We start from the raw sequence: 18969 nt of genomic DNA, 5'->3' as shown, positions 1-18969 counted from the left end.
TTGCCACCTTCAAGCACCAGCTTTTAAAAATAAAGGTGTCACCCAAGTGGGGACACACCCACCGCATCCCGGCTGGAATTACTCTTTGGTTATGCAAATCTAAAACGCTGGCGCGGGGCTCTCCAGCTGGGCGCCCGCCCGCTTGCCTGCCCGGGTCGGGGTGCGCGCAGCCTCCGGGCGGGAGCGCGCGTGGCCAGCGCCTCCGGAAGCGCGCGCGGGTCCAACAGGAAAGACCCCAGCATCACCCGCAGCCGGAGCGCCGCGGGCCTGGGTACCACGCGCCCTAAGGGAAACCGCCCACAGGCCCTGCAGCGTCTCGCGAGATCTCGCCGGCTCGCCGCAAGTATTGCGAGTTTAGAACTTAAAAAAAAAAGGGAAGAAAAAGAAAAAGAGAGCGAGAGGAGTCTGCAGAGCCGGTGCTGCAGGGCGAGCATCCGCGGCGGCTGGCACCAGGGCCGGGGCAGCGGACGGGCAGGCGGGCGGCCCGGGGAGAACGTGGAGCGGGCGGGCGGCGGCGGCAGCGGAAGGGGCGGCGGTGCGCAGGTCGGCGCGGAGACGCGTGCGGCCGCCCGGGCCGCGCCTGCTCGCTGCGCCGCGGAGGCCGGCGCTCGCTCTCCGGGTTCGGCGCGCCGGGCTGGCCGGCGCAGAGCTCGGGGCGGGCCGAGGGGCGGGCTGAGCGGCCCCGCCTCCCGCGTGCTGCACCGAGCGCCGCGGCCCCGCCGCGCCTTTAAACCGCGGGCCGGCCGCGCTCGCGGGCACTCGGCGGCTGGCGGCGAGCGTGTGGCGCGCGGGCTCCTGAGGCGCTGCGACTCTCTGTGGCTCTTTCTCTCTCTCTCTCCTCCGGCTCTCTAGCGGGACCGCCGGCTCACGAGCTAGAGCCGAGCCCTAGGCAAGCGTTCACCCGCCCCTCTCCGCTCCGCAGCTTCCCCGAGCGTCGGGCGGAGATGGAGCCCCGGCCCGCGGCGCCCTCGTCTGGCGCACCGCGGCCCGCCCGGGATGGGGACGCGCCGCTGGCTGTCGCCGGGGTGGACCTGCCCGGGACTGCCGTGCCTTCCTCCGGTCGAGAGGATGCTACGGCCGGGAGCCAGGCCGGCGGGGTGCGCGGAGAGGGAGCGGCGGCGGCGGGCGATGGGCTGGGCAGACCTCTGGGGCCCACCCCCAGCCAGAGCCGCTTCCAGGTGGACCCGGTTTCCGAGAACGCCGGGCGGGCCGCGGCGGCTGCGGCGGCGGCCGGGGCGATGGGCAAGGAGACCCCGGCGGCCGGGAAAGGCAGCAGTGAGAGCGGCGCTGCTAAGGGCAGCGAGGAAGCCAAGGGCCGCTTCCGCGTGAACTTCGTGGACCCGGCTGCCTCATCGTCCGCGGACGACAGCCTGTCGGATGCGGCGGGGGTCGGAGGCGACGGGCCCAACGTGAGCTTCCAGAACGGCGGGGACACGGTTCTGAGCGAGGGCAGCAGCCTGCACTCGGGCGGCGGCAGTGGACACCATCAGCAGTACTACTATGACACCCACACCAACACCTACTACCTGCGCACCTTCGGCCACAACACGATGGACGCGGTGCCCAGGATCGACCACTACCGGCACACAGCCGCGCAGTTGGGCGAGAAGCTCCTCCGGCCCAGCCTGGCAGAGCTCCACGATGAGCTGGAAAAGGTGAGCTCGCCCAGAACCTCCTCCCTTATGCCCTGGTGCGTGCTGGCCGCGGGATGCAGCCGCCGACTCTCCCTGGTGAGGTGGCAGCACAGGACCCGAGGAACGACTTGCTGGCATCTCTGGATTCAGCTGTCAAGTGTGGAATTGCAGCGGAATGTAACTTAATCCTTCAAAAGTTTGCAGCGGGTTAGGCTGGTCATGCGATACAGAGGAGGCAGCACTTAGCAGCCTTTCCCATCCAGTTATGTATCTTGTGTGCCCCTGCCTTTTTTCACCCCGTCTTGACAGTGTGTCACCTCTTTGAGTTATGCATGTGTTTAGAGCCCAGAGAAGGGAGTGTGGAGGAGGTGTGGAAGAGGCTCTCTCTTGGGACAGGGTGGAGAGAACCTACTACCATCTGGGTCCTTTTTAGATTGTAGTGTATGGCTTATGTATATCCATTAGGGATCCTGAGTGGAAAGAAAGGTTGACGTTTGAAGGAAAATTTTAATAGCATGTGTTTGTAGTCTATTAATTATTAAAGCCCATTATTTGCAATCTTGAATATGTAGAGGACCATTGAAATCTTTTTTCTTTTCTTTTTATTTTTTGTTTGATATTTTTAGGTAGGATCTCTCTGTTTATCTCTAGCTGACCTAGAGTTTGCAAAGTAGACCAGGCTGGCCTTGAACTCACAGATCTACCTGCTTCTGCTTCCCTGCTTCGCAGCTTCTCTTCGTTAGGGTTTAAAGGCATTTGCAACCATGCCCGCAGACACATCTCAAATCTTGGGAAAAGTTGTATTTGATAAGAGCACGGTCTTGTTTGTTTGGAAAGAGAGCTGCATCCAGTGCAGGGCAGTGGTAGAGAGATGGCTCAGAAGTTAAGAGCACTTGTTGCTCTTGCAGGGAACCAAGAGGGTTCAGTTTTCTGCACCCACAAGGAAGCGCACAACCCACAACCATCTGTAACTCCACTTCCAGGGAGATTCCATGCCTTCTGACCTTAATAGGCACCAACCATGCATGTGGTATATATCCATGCATGCAGGCAAAACATACATACGCATAAAATATTTAAAAGAGGGATGTTTTTAAAAAGTGACATGGGTGAGTTTTTAGAGAAAAAAGGAAACAAGGATTTTATTTTATTTTTTCCCCCTCGAGGATGTCTAGAGAAAAAGTCTGGAGTCTTTATTTTTGTGCAAGCCCTTTTACTTTGTAAACAAAAAGCCATTCCCATACACTCTTATTGACTTTTCCTTCTGTTGTTTTTTTTTGTTGTTGTTGTTTTATGGCCTTGTAAGTCTTTTATTTCCTCGGGGTTCAGATAATTATTTGAAGATAACATTGATGCTTTTGAGACCTGATTAATATTTAACTTTTTTATGAGTTGAATTACTTGACATCTGCCTCAGCAAGTCTATAGTGGAAGTTTTGTGACTTCAGAGTTGGTACCACACAGGGAGAGATGATCAGCGTGAAGAAGTTTATGTGATTTGTTTTGACTGTGATGGTTTGATCTCATACATTCATGTCTTACAAGACTGCACTTGTCCCAGTGTTTGATAAAGTAACAATCATGGTTTGAAGTAAGTGATAGGTCCCAGCCCTTACAAGCTTGTGGATTGTTTAAAAGATTGACATCATTTAGCCTTAGATAATACTACCTCTGTTCTATTGTTGTATTTTGTCCTATCAGAAGCTAAGCACTTTCTGAGATACTCACACTTAGATTTTTTCACATCCATTCTTCTCTGTTTATAGGCTCAATCAGAAATGGAGTTGGTAAATGATATTTTACTGCATCATTTTTAGTATTTATAATTTTTTTACAAATACATTTCAGGTTGATTTCAGTAAAGTCAAATTCAGCAGTATAGCACTGTATCTGTAAGTTGTAGAATGTAAGCTGAAAGTGCATCTTGCACTTTAAGCCCCCTACGGTTGAGTTTATTTTGTGTGTGGCTTATAGTGTGGGTTTTATTGTTTTTGTTCAGTTTAGAGCATCTGAAAGATAGACACATTATCAGCTATGTGGTAGTTGAAAAAGTCACCTAATCCCTTAACCTCAGCTTCCTCAGTTTTCGAGATTATTGTAAAAATTAAAGAAAAAATGCAACAGAAATAATGGACCATGGCCATGCTAAATTCATGGAATATCACTGCTCAGTGATTCTTATTTTGCTCTTACGTTGACTCCTCAGAGTTAAGGCTAAGCTTTTAAGATTTCAGTTTTAGAGTCTCTTAATTCTATTACTAGATAAATATAGTTTATAACGTGCTCAATTCAGAGTCTCAATTGTGCAGAATAGCATAATGAATTCTTCAGTTGTTTTTCTTTGCTTCCATAGCACATGCTAGACAGATGTTTTTCTATTCAGGTGGACCCTCAGCCTCTACTCAAATTCTGTATAGCAACCAGAAGTTCTTGATGGTGTTAACTAATAAGCAATTATTGAAGATAATTGCGTCAAATGGGTTAGATACCTGCCATGTTAAATAGTACAGGAGCACTGCTCAGAGTTGTAGGAGGCGTGGGCGAAGGTATGACACATGACGATGATCTCTGATTGACTCCCCAGAGTCCATATAAAGTCCATATATGGTCCTCATTCATATAGATTGGCAGCAACTTGAGCGCTTTTAGCCCTATTAGTAATGCTATCTATAGTTTCTTTGATGTTCTAGTATTGGATTGTCATGTACTATACTCTGGTAACTGAGTGCTATACCATCCATGAAGTGTCTAAGGCAGATTAAGTTACAGATGCCAAGAGCAATGGGAGATCAGAGGACGTGAAAGATAAATACTCTACAAACTTACTAGGAAAAAAGACTATAGTTGTCTTTGTCATTGATCTTTTAAAGTATTTCCCTGTTGACATAGGTTTTTGTCCTGCCCAGTCCTGCAGTCCCAAAGAAACACACAGGGGTTTATATTAATTATAAACTGGTTGGCCTGTTAGCTCAGGCTTCTTATTAACTCTTTCTTACATCTTAAGTTAGCCCATTATTCTTGTCAATGTTAGCTACGTGGCTTGGTACCTTTTTCAGCAAGGCATTCTCATCTTGCTTCCTCTGTGTCTGGGTGATGGCTGCAGACTGACCTTTCCTCTTCCCAGAATTCTCCTGTTCTCGTCACCCTGCCTCTACTTCTTGCCTGGCTACTGGCCATTCAGCGTTCTATTAAACAAGTACAAGAAACAAGTCTTTACAGGGTAAAACCATTGTTCCACAGCACTCCCTCCCTTTTCAAAACAAGAACTATGAATTGAATCTCACTTGTTTAGCTTTCTTCCTGACCCTTATCCATACAACTTGTAACCAACACTCTAAACAAAGAAAAACATCCATAATCCATTTTTTTGGGGAATGTGGGCATAGTTTTCCAGGCTACTTCCTGCTAACTGGGGGTTAATAATCTTATATGGAACTAAAGAAAGTTTAGAATTAAGGTCAAGTCCTGGCTGGAATATTCCTTGAGGCTTGATCATCTCAGCTAGCAGTCTTGAGGCTGTTCTGGATGTAGAACTCAGACATCTGGGCCATTTGCTCCTATCAGATTCCTGGGGGGGGGGGCTTTCTTGAGCAAACCTTATTTTTCTTAATCCAGAATGAATCCACAGCCTCTTATTTCCAGTGGAAACAAAAGTAAAACCTCTTCTCCAAAGTAATAGACCTTTTGACTTAAAGTTTTGAGTCAGGGCATTTTCAAAATACATATGTTGGATTAATCCAACAGCATTTAAAATCAAATGTCTTTTAGCTGTTGCTCCTTCCTTAGCATTCAAACAATTCAAAGACAACACAGTAACAGACTCTGTGTATTTTCCATCTTTATGTGGCTTTATTTTAATCTCTTATTTCTTTTATTTTTGTTTTTAATTTTTTTTTTTTTTTTTTGAGACTAGGTTTCTCTGTGTATCTTTGGCTGTCCTGACACTCACTCTGTAGACCAGGCTGTCCTTGAACTCACAGAGATCTGCCTGCCTCTGCCTCCCAAGTATTGGGATTAAAGGTGTGTGCCACCACACCCAAATACTCTCTTTTTTTTTATATTAAGGACTTTATCCTTTTTCTTTTCTCTCCCAAGCCTACATATATTTTTAAACACACTGTAAACCATTTAGAGGTTTTCTTCATCTGAATCTATCTTTACTGTATATCTCTTTTTTTCTGACCCACATGAGTCTTTAATTTGATAAACAGTATGGCTAGGATTAAAGCCTTGGCATTGATGGCTGGATCTACCCTATTTCTTACCTTTCTTAGAGTTAGCCTCTTGGTGGAGGTACTGGCCAGAGCCATGTTTATTGCCACAACTCCATGGAGTTTCAAGGTCCTTGCCGTCACCAAGAAGCAAGTCGGCTATTCATAAACACCATTTAAGTGTATGATGGCAGGGGCTCTTAAAAGAGCTGCAAGGTTTTGTAGCTAAAGCTGAGTCAGGAAGCCTCTCTTAAATGAGATGCTCTTGTCTCTAGCAAAGAGAGCCCACCCGAGAAAGTGCTGCTATCAATAAGCCATGCTTAACTCTATTCATTTCTGTCTAGAATTACTTCCCAAGCTTTCTCATGCTTTATGTGGATACAGTTGTCCATGTGAGCGCCATTTCTGGGACTGGGTGGGACAGAAACCTCAGTCAACATTTTCCCTACTAGCCAGCTGCAGAGAATAAACAAATATCCTTGCTGTTATGAGCCACTCTAGGAAGAAGGCTAATGGCTTTCCAGTTAGGAACTGTTGGCCAGGTAAGGGGTGACTGTGTTGTCCACAGTGCTCTGGAAATGTGGGATGGTGGATAAGTGAGTAGCGAGTCAGATACTGTGTCTGCCTGCACAGACAAAACCAATAATAGTTGTTATTAACACAGCAGTGAGGTGAAAGGAAACATCACCAGTCAGGGTATCATGGGATCCAGTTTTGACTGGGCCTTGGAAAGAAGTGTGGCATTGGAGCCCAGGCCTGAAGGATAAGTTGATGGGTGGAATGTCGTTCCGGAACAAAGACTGTATTTGTAAAGGTAGTGAGAAGAAGTGTGCTCTGTCCATGCGACAGACACAAAAGGCCGGTGTATCTTACTGTAGGTGTAGTTGGAAGCTGTTGAGGGATGCTCTGGGACAGAGTACATGATCTATTTTATTTGAAAATCTTTGCTGGCCAGAGAATGTGTTCTAAGGTGTGACTGGAAAGAAAACCTTAAACTGATTATAAGGATTTATGCAAAACAGATTAGATGTGAGAGAGGCTGACTCTCAGGTTTTGGACTTGAGTAATTGAATAGTGGGGTTGTGCTCCCTGACTTGGAAAAAATTGAAGTTGGAATAGATTTGAGTGATGAGAATTCTAGTTGTATTCTTTGTAAGACACATTTTTCAGGCAGAAGGTGTGTGTGTGTGTGTGTGTGTATGTGTAAATGGTTGAAGTACCTTAGTTATGAGTGAAATATTGGGTTGATAAAGAAACAAAGTATGGTCAAGGGTTAGGCCTGGAGATCATCTAAAGTTATGTTGGGGACTTTTAATAACTAGACTTCATAGTCTGGAAAGCAGTATCCTAGAAGGGCAGACATCTAGAAGAAGGCAGACACTAAGGGCATAGTGGTACATGCCTACAGTCCTGGGAGGCTGAGGCAGGAGCACCTTTTGGGTAAAGGCCAGCCATGGCTGTTTAGATGGTTCCAGGCCAGACTGAGCTCAATAGGGAAACTCTCTCTCAAAAGGGTAGGAACTCTGAAAATTGATGCTAGGAATTGATTTAAAAATAATTGTGTCTCCCCCTCCACCCCATCAGAGTATTGATTTCTCCTATAGGAAGAAATGAAAAGTGGAGTACCAAAACTGATCTGGACAACTTTAACATGTGCGATTGGGAGCATAATTATCAGTTGTGGGGTGGTAGGTACACAGTCTGCCGCTCTTGGACTCAGCATCATCTTCAGTATATCCTCATCCATCACTATCTTTTGTAACTGCAGTTAGAACCCTAGGAAAGAATTTCAGTGGAGCAGAGCTACCACTGTGGTGAAACATTTGGTATTGTTCATCAGAAGCCATTCACCTTGAGTGTCCTAGGCTCACAGATTAGGCTATAGACTAGCTGGCCACAGAGCCCCTGCTCTGGGATTACAAACCTGGGCTCCCAACCTGGCTGTTTACTAAGCCCAACTTCACCCCACCTGACCTTTTCCTCTTTTAAAAATAACACCTTTGCAGTTGTTCTTAGACCCGGGGTTAGAATCATGTGGTTAGCATTATCAAGTCATTGGATGTGGCCTGTTTTGCCTTTCTCATTAATAAAGGAAGCACCAGTGTTTTATCACTGAGCTTTTTTCCTTTTAATTCCTAAGAAATCTTTTACGCATTTACTAGTAATAAATGATCTCATAGAAACTGAAAACGGTTTACTAGCCATTTTGATTAAACTATAGAGCAAGACTTCATACTTGCTTTTCTGTCTGATGCTAGAATATTTACCAGGGTCTTTCTCTGTATCACATCTGTCTGGCTATCTCTCTGACCTGCTGTAAGATGCTTGAGCTGCTGGAAGGGTTGCCATCATCACTTCAGCGTGTTGACATCCTGACAATAAGGAAGAGGATACTTGATGGTGCAGTTGTTAATTAGTCCTTCACTAGAATCAGAGCATTTGTCTCATTAATTTTCATACAGAGATTAGGTACCAGTGCAGATCTGTTCACTGGATGTATCGGGGCTGGCAGTTCCTGCCACTTAACAAGGCTTTAAGGAAAACGCTCTATTGCCTCTTAACACTGGGCTGGTTCTATGCCCTGTAAATAATTATTTCTGGATATAGCTTGGTGCCTTGAAAGTCACCCTGGAAGAACAATAGGTCATAGCTTGGGTGGTATCTGAATAGTTTCCAGATATGAGTAAAGTTGCCCCTGATAAACATTTGCATGTGGAAAGTCAGATTTCAGTTTTGCTGGGGCCCTGACCATGTTACTGGCTACTATAGTCTGGCTTCCAGTTTCTGTATTTATTCTTCAAGTAGAAGTAGCAACTGACTACTTGGGTAAAAAGAAGGATAAATTTGGGAATCTAAAATGAGGCAAAGGAAAAAGATCTGTGTATTACTCGTCACACTTGATGCATTATCTGTGTGTATTTATGTTCATGCCTATGCTGTGGGACTAGAATCTGAGAGATGCAAGTTGAGTTTCTTGGGTCTTATGTTTCATATCTTTGCTTGCAGTGACTTTTCGTCATTTTTTGCATGTGTTTGGAAAGTCCACAATACCAGTTGATTTAGGTCCTTGCTGAGTGACATGGGTTATCTACCAAATCCTAACTGAACATCAACAGCAGCACTGCTCTAAGTGTGGGGGATACACCAGTAAGCAAAACAAAGTCCCAGGACTTTGTAGTTGTAGGAGACAGTTGGCAAATAAGGCAGATGTACTACAGTGAAGAAACTAAAACAGGGAGAGAAATTGGTGGCCTAGTTGCCATTTTAGAGTAGTTGAGGCAAGGTCTTAATAAAAGACACGAGCCAAGAGGAAGGGGATTCCGCCATGCAAATACCAGGAAGGCTGCTCTAGACTCAGCAAGGACAGGTGCCTGAGGCTGAGGAGGGACTGTGACTAGTGCAGTTTAGAGACCAGGGAGGCCAAGGCTGAGAAGAGAAGACTGAGACAAAAGTTAGAGGCTGGTGCTGAGCCTCACAGTTCATAATAAAGACTTGTTTTGTTCTCAGTAACATGGAGGAGACATTGAGAGGGCTTTGAGCTCAGATTTGGTGGGATTTGACTTAAAACTTAAAAATGTGAATGATTGCCATGTGGAGAATATACTATAGGGTTTAAGGATGGGAGCCAGGACAACAGAAGCTTGAACAGGGTTTTTACAGAGGTGAGCTGGTTGGTAGAGCAGAGGTTCAGATACAGGGGTTCTTAAAGGGAGGATTGTAGGGAGTTTGCTGAAGTCTGAATGAAATGTGTACGGAAAGAGAAATGTTAGGTTTTATTCTTATTTTTTTTTTTAGAATGGAATTACTATTTAAGGAGGTAGGCGAGAACTGGGAGGAGTAGGGTTAGGTAGATCCAATGGGATATAATTCTCTAAACCTGTTCTACAATGGGGGCAAGTCCTAGAAAATCGCAGGTACTAATGAATTAGAACTTGAACAGCTTCACACTGTAGCTGTTTGTAAGACTGGCCCCCTCTATAGAAGAGATAGGTTTGAAATAGGATCTTACAAATACTGAGGTTCTGCCATGATGGGGCTAGTGGTGTTTGCTCGACTAGGTGTATTGAGTTTATTTAGCTAAAATACAGGCATCTTAAGAGAGAATACTTCTAGTGCCTTGTCATTGTCTTATAAATGATAGACCCAACAATACATTGTTGTACTCCTTATTTTTAACATAACAGCTTTATAAAAATTGAGGCCAGAATAACTCCATTTAGAAATACATTCTTCCATCTAATGTTTCTTTCCTTCCTTGAGAACTTCTTGTAATAGAGGGAGGCTGCCAACATACTGTTTTTACTTAGATGTCTTTCTTTCGCACTTGATAGTTTGCAGCTATAGCCTTGGTGGACAGGTTCTCCCTGAGCCCTTTGACTGTACTGTCCCAATGTGTCTGGCCTCCACTGCTGCTGGACTGAAGGTTTGGCCTGAAGGTACTTTCCTTTGTGTGTGTCTTTTCTAGGTTTTTGAGTTTCTTGCATCCATCATTTAGTTATTTTATCTATTTTTTTCCTCTGTTATTTCCTCCTGAAGTCCATTCAGTGAATTTATCATTTCACATGTTGTGCTTTTCTTTAAAATGTACCAAAGTCTAGAATTTCTGAAGTTTCCAATGAAGCTTTCACATCTCTGTTAGATGCTTTGCTAATGTGATTTATCCTTGACTTCTATAGTGATTTTGAAGTATTTGTGTCCTGAAAAGGACATTTGGTTCCTACCACAAACATTTGAATGGGAAACATTTTATTTGTTTGTACATCTATTAATTTGAGGAGGGGAAAATTAATGTGTAGATAATACATTGTGGTGACTGTGAAATTTTATTTTTAATATCCTGAAGTTGATTTCCCTCTTCTTTGTTGAGACAGTGTCTCACTGTGTATTTCACACTGACCTGGGTGCACTGTGCAGCTCAGACATCATGGGGTAGCTACTGTCTCTGTTCTGTACCTGCCTCTGGCACCAGCTGTTATTTGGCTCCTGGAAGTCTCCCCTACATTTGGGGGCCAGCTTAGTTATGGGGATTTACCCTTACTGTTATTCTTGTTTTTCCAGAAATTCAAATGAATTTCCTAGTTCCTTTGTTGATTTGTGACTCTGTTCTGTTATTTCAAACTGGTGTGGCTTCTCTCTTACCACAGTCAGTTTGAGAAGACTCAGTGAAAAGGCAGCAAATTCATACTTTCCCTAGTGCAGGTACATAGATGTTTCCTCTCCAGTTTATGCTTCCACACCTACTTTCTTTGGTTTCATTTCCATGAGCAGACAGGTGGGCTATCAGTTTGCAGTTCTTGACCATTGTTTAAATCTGGATCATTCCACTTAATACATTTTCAGAAAAAGGATATACCATCTCTGATTCTGAGTTCCTGAACTGAAAATGGGAAGATGACAGAAGAGAAACACCCAGTGCTATCTGTCCACTCGTGGGTTCCATGCAGATTGCGTTTCCAGTGCTGACTTGGTTCGGATGCTGCTTGTCATGTTTTTTCAGGTTCTTCCTAATTTTGGGGTCTTCTTCCCATAAACAATTAGAAATACAAGTTGGCAGGGCTATTTCTTGTTAACAGAAGGTAAATGTTTCCTGAGAATTTTATCTAAAATGTTTCAAGCTCTTAGTCTGTTGACATTAGCACATTGTGTGGGATTTGAAGTAATTCCTGTGTTGTTATTTGTGAAGCATTCTTTTGTAGCTCAGTCTTGAAGTTTTGGTAAAGAACATGCAGAGCTAGTTCTAGTGCTGAATTCTTTGACTTGGATCAGCAGTTCTGACTTGGTTCATTGTGAAGTCACATGGTCACACTGACCACTTTTATCTGTGGCACTTGAGTTTTGAGCTTGCATTAATGCCTCTGGATATTAATAGAGCATTGTTAACCAAAGCAACTTGGGTTTGTGTAAAACAATACTTTGTTTTGAAAGCATAGTCTGTATGGGGAGCATTACACTGAATACACCAATCACCGACAGCACGGATAGGAAGTATTGGCAGCTTTGGGATGATATAATTAGCTAGTACTTGCTAAAAAATTTGAACAGTTATTACAATAAGCTTCTTGGACATCTAGATTTGCACATATACACAGTATTTTTTATGCGACATATATGCATATATACAATATTTTGTATTTTAAATTCTAAGTAAACTATTTTAATGTAAGATTTTGGCTTAGACTTGAAAGCTGTGGTTAATGATATGAGAAATTTTGGTGTTTTAAGGATTTTTATCAGTATTATAATCCAAAAATTATTTTTAGGATGTAAATAACTTTTTGATGAGCCTTTACATTTTTGATGTATTAGTTTGAGTTTATTTAAAGCAGTAATAGCCAGTACTCAGAGGATGTGAGTTCAAGGCCAGGCTAAGCTTTCATGATGAAATCATGGGGCATAACTTGAAAATACTAACAGCTTTTCCCTCTGAAACTATCTGTGGCTGGTGTGAGCGTTTGAATTTTGTGTGACCATCACAGTTTCCATTTGTCTTTAACAGTATGTGATGGGTACCCTTTTCACAGGTGTCGGAACCAAACTTTTAGGAATTAATTCTATAGGTAATGAGTAGCAGGGCTAGGATTATTTGGGAGCTAACACTTTGACCCAGTATATTATTTTAAGGTATTATTTAGAGAAAAGACTTACCATAAAAACTTATTGTTAGTTTACTGTATTTCAGTTAAAATGCTGTTCCATTTTCACACATTCTGGAGGAGTGGAGGTGAGTGTATGCGTTATAAAATCTGAATGCTGTATTTAAAGAGGACTGCAGCATATGGTGCGTGCAGTGATGGAGCTGCAGAAGCACTGAGCGGTGGGCCCCACCCAGTCAGGGAGGCTAGACTCAGTCTATTTAGGATTTGGGTGGAGAAAGTGCTAGGTCCCCTTAAGATATATTACAGGCAGAGGGAGTTCGAGCTGAAAGTCCTTTAGGAGAAAATAGTTTACAACTGATTTCCCAGGTTGACAGTGATGGCCTGTGCCTTCAGTCCCCATACTCCAGACACAAACACATGCAAATCTCGGAGTTCAAGGCCAGCCTACTTTTCATGGTGAGACCACTAATCAATAAACAGAAAAACCTGTCAGCTGAAGGAAAATTGCATCAGTTAAATATTTTGATGTGAACTTGCAATAATTTTCTAATTGGAAGCATAAGAATTGGCAGGGGGGCGTTTCAAAGAAAATTAGTAAAATTAGAGCTAGCTGCCTTTGTTTAGAAAAATATGAGAACTTTACTTGCTTATAAATGTTGTGTGTGTATGTGTTATTTCATGTTCATTTCTGCATGTCTCATTGGGCAGTAAACTCTGAAGACATTGAAAAAAATTCAAAGTCATAGTTTTATAGACTTGACTAGAGAAAGTCTCAAAGTTAGAATTTCTCTTTGTTCCTCAAAACAAAGTGTGCTCAACAGAAAAAAAGAGTGAGAATTTCTCTCTTGTTAGCAGTCTAATGTTTATTTTTAATTATATCAGATATTATTTATTAAAAAACCGAATTCAAAGAATTCAGTGTGAATACTTTTATTTTCCTAGCCTTCTTGGACACTTTGGGCTCAGGCACCAGGCTTGTGAAGGTAAAGTCTGCAAGGGAATAAGAAAGCTGAGTATCACCAGGAATACTGATTAAAAGGAGGTGGCAAATTTGAGTGGCTCATTACAACCCAGGGACTGAATGATTGGCCAGTTGGACTGACCTTCTCCACCTATCAAAACAGCCTGAGTAAATTTGAAAGTTAATTTGATGTGCACACTTGTTCATGTCACACATTTTCTATCCCTTCCTGGATGGAACACGTCTGGGCAGGTTCCTTAAAGGTGGTGTGATGCAGCTGGCTGAGGTCACTGTGTCTCTTCGTACTCATAAGAAACTTGAGTCTTGCCGTGCTAGGCACAGGAGGATCTGGGGTTTGCCGCAGGAAACCTGAGTTACTTTGGGTGGGAGTCTCTGCCAGGGTCTGCTCCCCAGACTTTGAAGAACCAGATTATTCCTCGGCCTTGTGGCGCACTAGTGGAGAAAGCACCATCATGTGACAGTCATGTCACTGTAGACTTTGGTGGGTGGCGGCGGCAGTGGAAGTCCTCAGAGGCGGATGGGACTGTACATAGCTGGGAGGGCAGCACAGTTCATTACTGCTTTTCCATTTAAAGCTTCACTCAAGGAAGGATCATTTTGTTTTACTTACGTGTATTTCTCCTTACTGTTCATTTTTTTTGTCTGTTTTTGGTGATTGGCTGAAGTGTTTAGACATTTAGATGGTGTGACCCCAGAGTAATTTGAAAAGGGCTAGCTTGAATAAGGGGATGATTTTGACTTCTAAAATGCCCTTTCCCTCAGATATAGCTACTACTCTGTATCCATCCCATCCTCTGAATATTCTGTTCTCCATCTTTGTCTCTGTTCAGTTTTTTGCTGTCTCTTTAGGTCACTATAAGGTTTGATTTACAATATAAAAGGTGTACTAATTAAATTGTGATAGAATCAAGACTTATTTCATAGGTAGAGTTTGAGAAAGGCTTTCAGTGTAGCAAACCCTTGTCTTTTATCGGGGTAGGTGGTATTGAATAGATACTGTCAGGAGAATGTCTGTATGCTTTCCAGTTCATATGATTTTGACTTACTGAAAAACTAAAAACCTTCTATATCCAATATTCTTTCTTCCAATATTTCTTTCCAATATTTCATCTTTAATGAATAGCCATCCTAGTATATTTGCTAAATGAGTGCCTTCTATTTCCTTCCTGCTCACTATGTAAAGTAATACAGTAGTAATTGATGGTTCATTTTTCATAGGTGATGCTAAAAGGAAAACTTGTTCCTCTTAACTATGTATCTCTTTGCCTACATTGTCCACAAAACCAACCAAAACTTAATCTGTGTATTCACCTGCGATCATTGCGAGAGGAGTGAAGAGCACTGGGGACCCTGCCTTTGATCTTCCCTTATCACAATGTATCACAGCTTCTAAGCAGGAGTAGCCAGAGTGGATGACCACACCAGTGCGTGTAGTCCAGGGAAGCTTAGCCTCACTCACATAGGTCAGCTGGCTAAACTTTCTCCTTCTGAAGAGTAGCCAGAAATTGAAAACGGCAGGTCACCTAAGGACAACTTTCCCACTATTTGCTGACTAAAAAAAAAAAAAAATTACTTGAAATGTCTTTCTATAGATTTGACTTAACAACTGTCACACTTGAACTGACATTGATGCTTAAATTATGGTGTATCAGTTCAAGAGCCAAAAAACAGACATCTCACTTGCTTTATATATGTCTGTCATATTATCTAGAGACCCTAAAACCTTCCAGGATATGATATTGATGGGGAGAAATTATTATCTCCATCTATCCGAGGAAACCAGTTCTCAGAGAGGGAATATCACATAAAAAGTAAAGTGTGGGCATTGAAAAAAGGTATGTAGCCTTTGACAGGGCTAAACATTTCCTGGAGGCTGCATTAAATATGAAAAGGTCCTCAGTGATGGTAGGAGACATAACTTTTTCATTAGTCTCTATTGAAAAAATAAATTACACTTTTAAAGATGGTTCTCAAGTCCCTAGCATGGTGACTGATAGTGTGTTAATATCTGTGTGCTAATGAGTCAAAGGATATGCTTGTTATTTATGCCCAGAAAACTGCTTTTGCGAGTGCAAAACTACACAAGGAGAACATCAGTTACCTAGGGCTCTTGTCGCACATTGGCACCACTAAGGTACTGGTTCATTTCCTTACTTAAAAGGTATTGATGTTCAGCTGGCTTTAAATTACTCTAGAGACAGCCTTGTGGTAGCTTCCTGAGCCCTAAAGAGACTGTGACACAGCTTTGCCCCACTGTTCTTGCTAAACACCCCTTCCCAAGTTACAAAAGTATACAGTTTATTATGTTTGCCTAAAATCAGCGAGTAAAGATACTTTTTATAAAAAAAAATAAAGTAAGTTTGTACTAAAAGTGAACATGTGTTAATAAACATTGCCTAAAATCTGTTTTTATAGTAGTATTTCCACTGTACTAAGGGACTGCACTCCTCAGCATTAATGCCTTCCCTGGTGCAAGGAGGAGACCTGTGACAAAAATGGTTTTTGTAGGTAAATGTGGTTACACGTGTCTGTAATCCTGCATACGGGAGGCTTCAGGAGAGGGATGGTCGAGTTGGCGACCAGCCTGGACATTTGAACTTGAGGACCAGAGTCCCCATACCCCCAGTCATGGTGATATGTCTGTAATACCGTGCTCCTTCCTTAGGGAAGATGGGAGGCAGAGACAGTCCCTGGAGGCTTGTGAAGTAGCAAACAAAGAGACCCTGTCTCCAGCAGGTCAGGGACCTGCGTCCTGATACCAGCGTGTCCTCTGACTCTGTCCGTGGTTGAGGGGGAGCTTTGAATCTACAAGAGGAACAGACATCACCCAGTACACAGAAAATTCTTCCTTTTCCTACTGCCTGCAAAGAGACAATAACCATGGGAGCTAGAATTCTTCCATTCTTGTCTTTTCTGAATCTTTAGAAACACACCCTGCCCATGTTTTCTCTCTGTATGTTTCTCTTTGTTCCCATGCACTCACCCACTGGCTGTTTATCCCTGGCCCCTCTTCTAAGTTCCATTCATGAAATTTTAAGCTGCCTGATAGATTCTCTTGTCTCTTGGCCCCCTTATTCTACACTTCGTTTGTGTGTTGTTGTTTTGTTGCTGTTTCCATCAGTTTCCCTTTAAACAGAATCTTGCTTTGGTAGCCCAGGCTGAACTTAGATGAATAATCTTGTAGTCCCAGTACTAGGATTGTAGGCATGCTGACGTACTCTCTTTAGTTGCACTAGTGGATCTGTTTGTTTTATAAGAAATCCTCCCAGTTACAATAGGTGTAACATCCGTCTGCCTTCCATTATTTCCCATCTCCCTCTCTTCTAAGTTTATTTCTGTTGCGACTCCAAACTCAGAATCACAGTGCTACTTTTTCAGAGCTGTATTTCCTAGAATAATGCTAAATTAATTTATCTACCTACTAATATGCCACTAAATAGTTTTTACTTTCCACCTACTATTGTGGAAAAGATAGTAAATACTGAAAATTGTTATTTTTGTACCTTTGTCTTGGCCTATCTTACTTAACTTCATATTTGAACTTTTATTTACTTGTGATGTTTTCATGTAAATTTTTGTGAAGGTGGATAGTCATTCCTGAGATTTTCTTGTTCCTTGAAAGCTCATATATTGAACAACTCAAAACTGAGTCTGGAGCTCAGTAGTAGAGCCTTGAGTTGGATACCCAACATCACCAAAATAAACAAACTCTGGTTTCTTTTTATTTTGGGAAATTAATTTAGTTCCAATCCCAGTTTCATCACACTTCAGTCCATTTATTCAGCCACAAATAGCACAGTTATTTGATTAGCTTTGGATGTTTGTTTGGATGGTTGGTTGGGGTCTGTCTTGTAGCCTTGCTCGGCCTGGAGCTCAGGCTCACAGCAGCTCCTTATTGGACCAGCCCCATAACTGTGAGGGTGCAGGTGTGCACCACTACACCGAGCTTTAGTTGTATATTGTAGTTTGGAGATTAATGCTAAAACTTTTAAAAGGAGATTTGCTAGAGGGTGATAAGGAAGGTAACTTTTTGTTTTCTGTGAAACATCGCTAGTTTTCTAAAGTAATATTTGATAAAAGCTAGAAAATACTTGTCTTTTGAACAGTATTTCACAGTGTTCACACTGTGGTAGAAATCAGAATAATTGCTAGACCTTCAACTTGCATGTGAGATTCTGATAAGCACCCACAACAAAAATTTTAGGATGCCTGCATACTTTTGCATTGCTCAAAAGACACCCACATTGCACTTTAGCCTTGGGAAAAGTAGCTGATTAGGGACATACATATTCAGTTTCTAAACAGAGGTGGAAAGAGATTCCTTTTCTTTTTTTTTTTTTTTTTTTTTGGGTTTTTCGAGACAGGGTTTCTCTGTGGTTTTGGAGCCTGTCCTGGAACTCGCTCTTGTAGACCAGGCTGGTCTCGAACTCACAGAGATCCGCCTGCCTCTGCCTCCCAAGTGCTGGGATTAAAGGTGTGCGCCACCACCGCCCGGCTAAGAGATTCCTTTTCTGTGCATATTATGGGCTTTCTATTGTAGCATGAAAACTAAGGACTTTTTTGCTTCAAGATTAATAAATTGATAGGCTTGTTTCTCCTTGAATAATTGAGCAGCTGGGGGGAATGGTGAAATCTGGATTAAGAGTTTCTATTTACTGTTTGGAATCAGCTTTACTCCTTGGAATCAGCTTTGCCCCTCTGCTTTATGGGAAACATTTAACAATGGGAGTAAAACCCAACTGGGATTGTGATGCACTGACGTCTAGTCACGTTGAAGAAAAACAAATTTCTCCATGTTTCTGTTAAGGTTAATGACTGCTAGTTGCCGTGTTTACACAGGATACATAAAGAGAAGAACAGTAATAGGCTAGAGGCCAGGGAAGACTGGATAAGTGTATAGATGCCGTTCTGTGGTCACATAACTTTCCATCACTTATTTCTTTTCATTATTATAGTCATAATTCACTTTAGTGTTGAAGCACTAAAATTAGTTTTAAAAGTTGGACTGTGTTCATAAAAAAAAAAATCAGTGCCCAAAATATAGCTGTGTTTTGTTCCTGGTGTTGAGAGTATGGATTAAAAACCATGGTGATGCCGTTGAAGGTCATATGTTAGACTTAGACCATCTGTCTTCTAAGCCGTTTCCTTCTACCCTGAGTTGTACAGTTTGCCTTAAGTCTTGGTAATACTAGTTTGGAGATGTCTGGCCCTGTGTGTCCCAGTAAAGACTGAACAGATAGTGAGAACCACTGAGACATAAAGTAGAGAATAAAAAACTAAGAGCTACAGAATTAGACATGGAACTTTACCTAAGAAAGAAAGACCAACAGCAAGAATGTACTGTGTGATTTCTGGAGAAGTCAATAGACCTGAGTGACTAAGACCATGTAGAGTCAGTGTAGAGATGGGGCTCTGAATGGATCTTAAGAGTCTTGGGAATAGTCTGTATTGGTTGATGGGAAAGACTTGTAAGCCGGGCAGTGGTGGTGAATATGTTTAATCCCAGTGCTCAGATAGAAGTAGATGGATCTCTGACTTCAAGGCCA

The 18969-nt window shown here is 42.8% G+C and overlaps 1 protein-coding gene across 4 annotated transcripts in view; it reads left to right on the top strand.

Moving 5' to 3' along the window:
- Positions 1-702: 702 nt before the first annotated feature.
- The window catches only part of Slc12a2 (solute carrier family 12 member 2), a 73324-nt gene continuing 55057 nt past the window's right edge, over positions 703-18969 (top strand). For 3 of the 4 annotated variants that reach the window (XR_009058294.1, XR_009058293.1, XM_057788493.1), the window contains exon 1: positions 704-1655. Coding sequence is in view for 2 of the 4 variants with exons in the window: in XM_057788493.1 (XP_057644476.1) it covers positions 945-1655 (711 nt within the window). In the remaining 2 variants the exon portion in view is untranslated. Of the gene's footprint in view, positions 1656-18969 lie in introns of all 4 variants that reach the window. The other variant, XM_057788495.1, reaches the window with a different exon arrangement.

This window comes from Chionomys nivalis, chromosome 14 (genome assembly GCF_950005125.1).
Source record: "Chionomys nivalis chromosome 14, mChiNiv1.1, whole genome shotgun sequence".
NCBI lineage: Eukaryota > Metazoa > Chordata > Mammalia > Rodentia > Cricetidae > Chionomys > Chionomys nivalis.
Note: the sequence above shows the minus strand (reverse complement) of the source record. Positions and strands in the feature narration are given on the sequence as shown.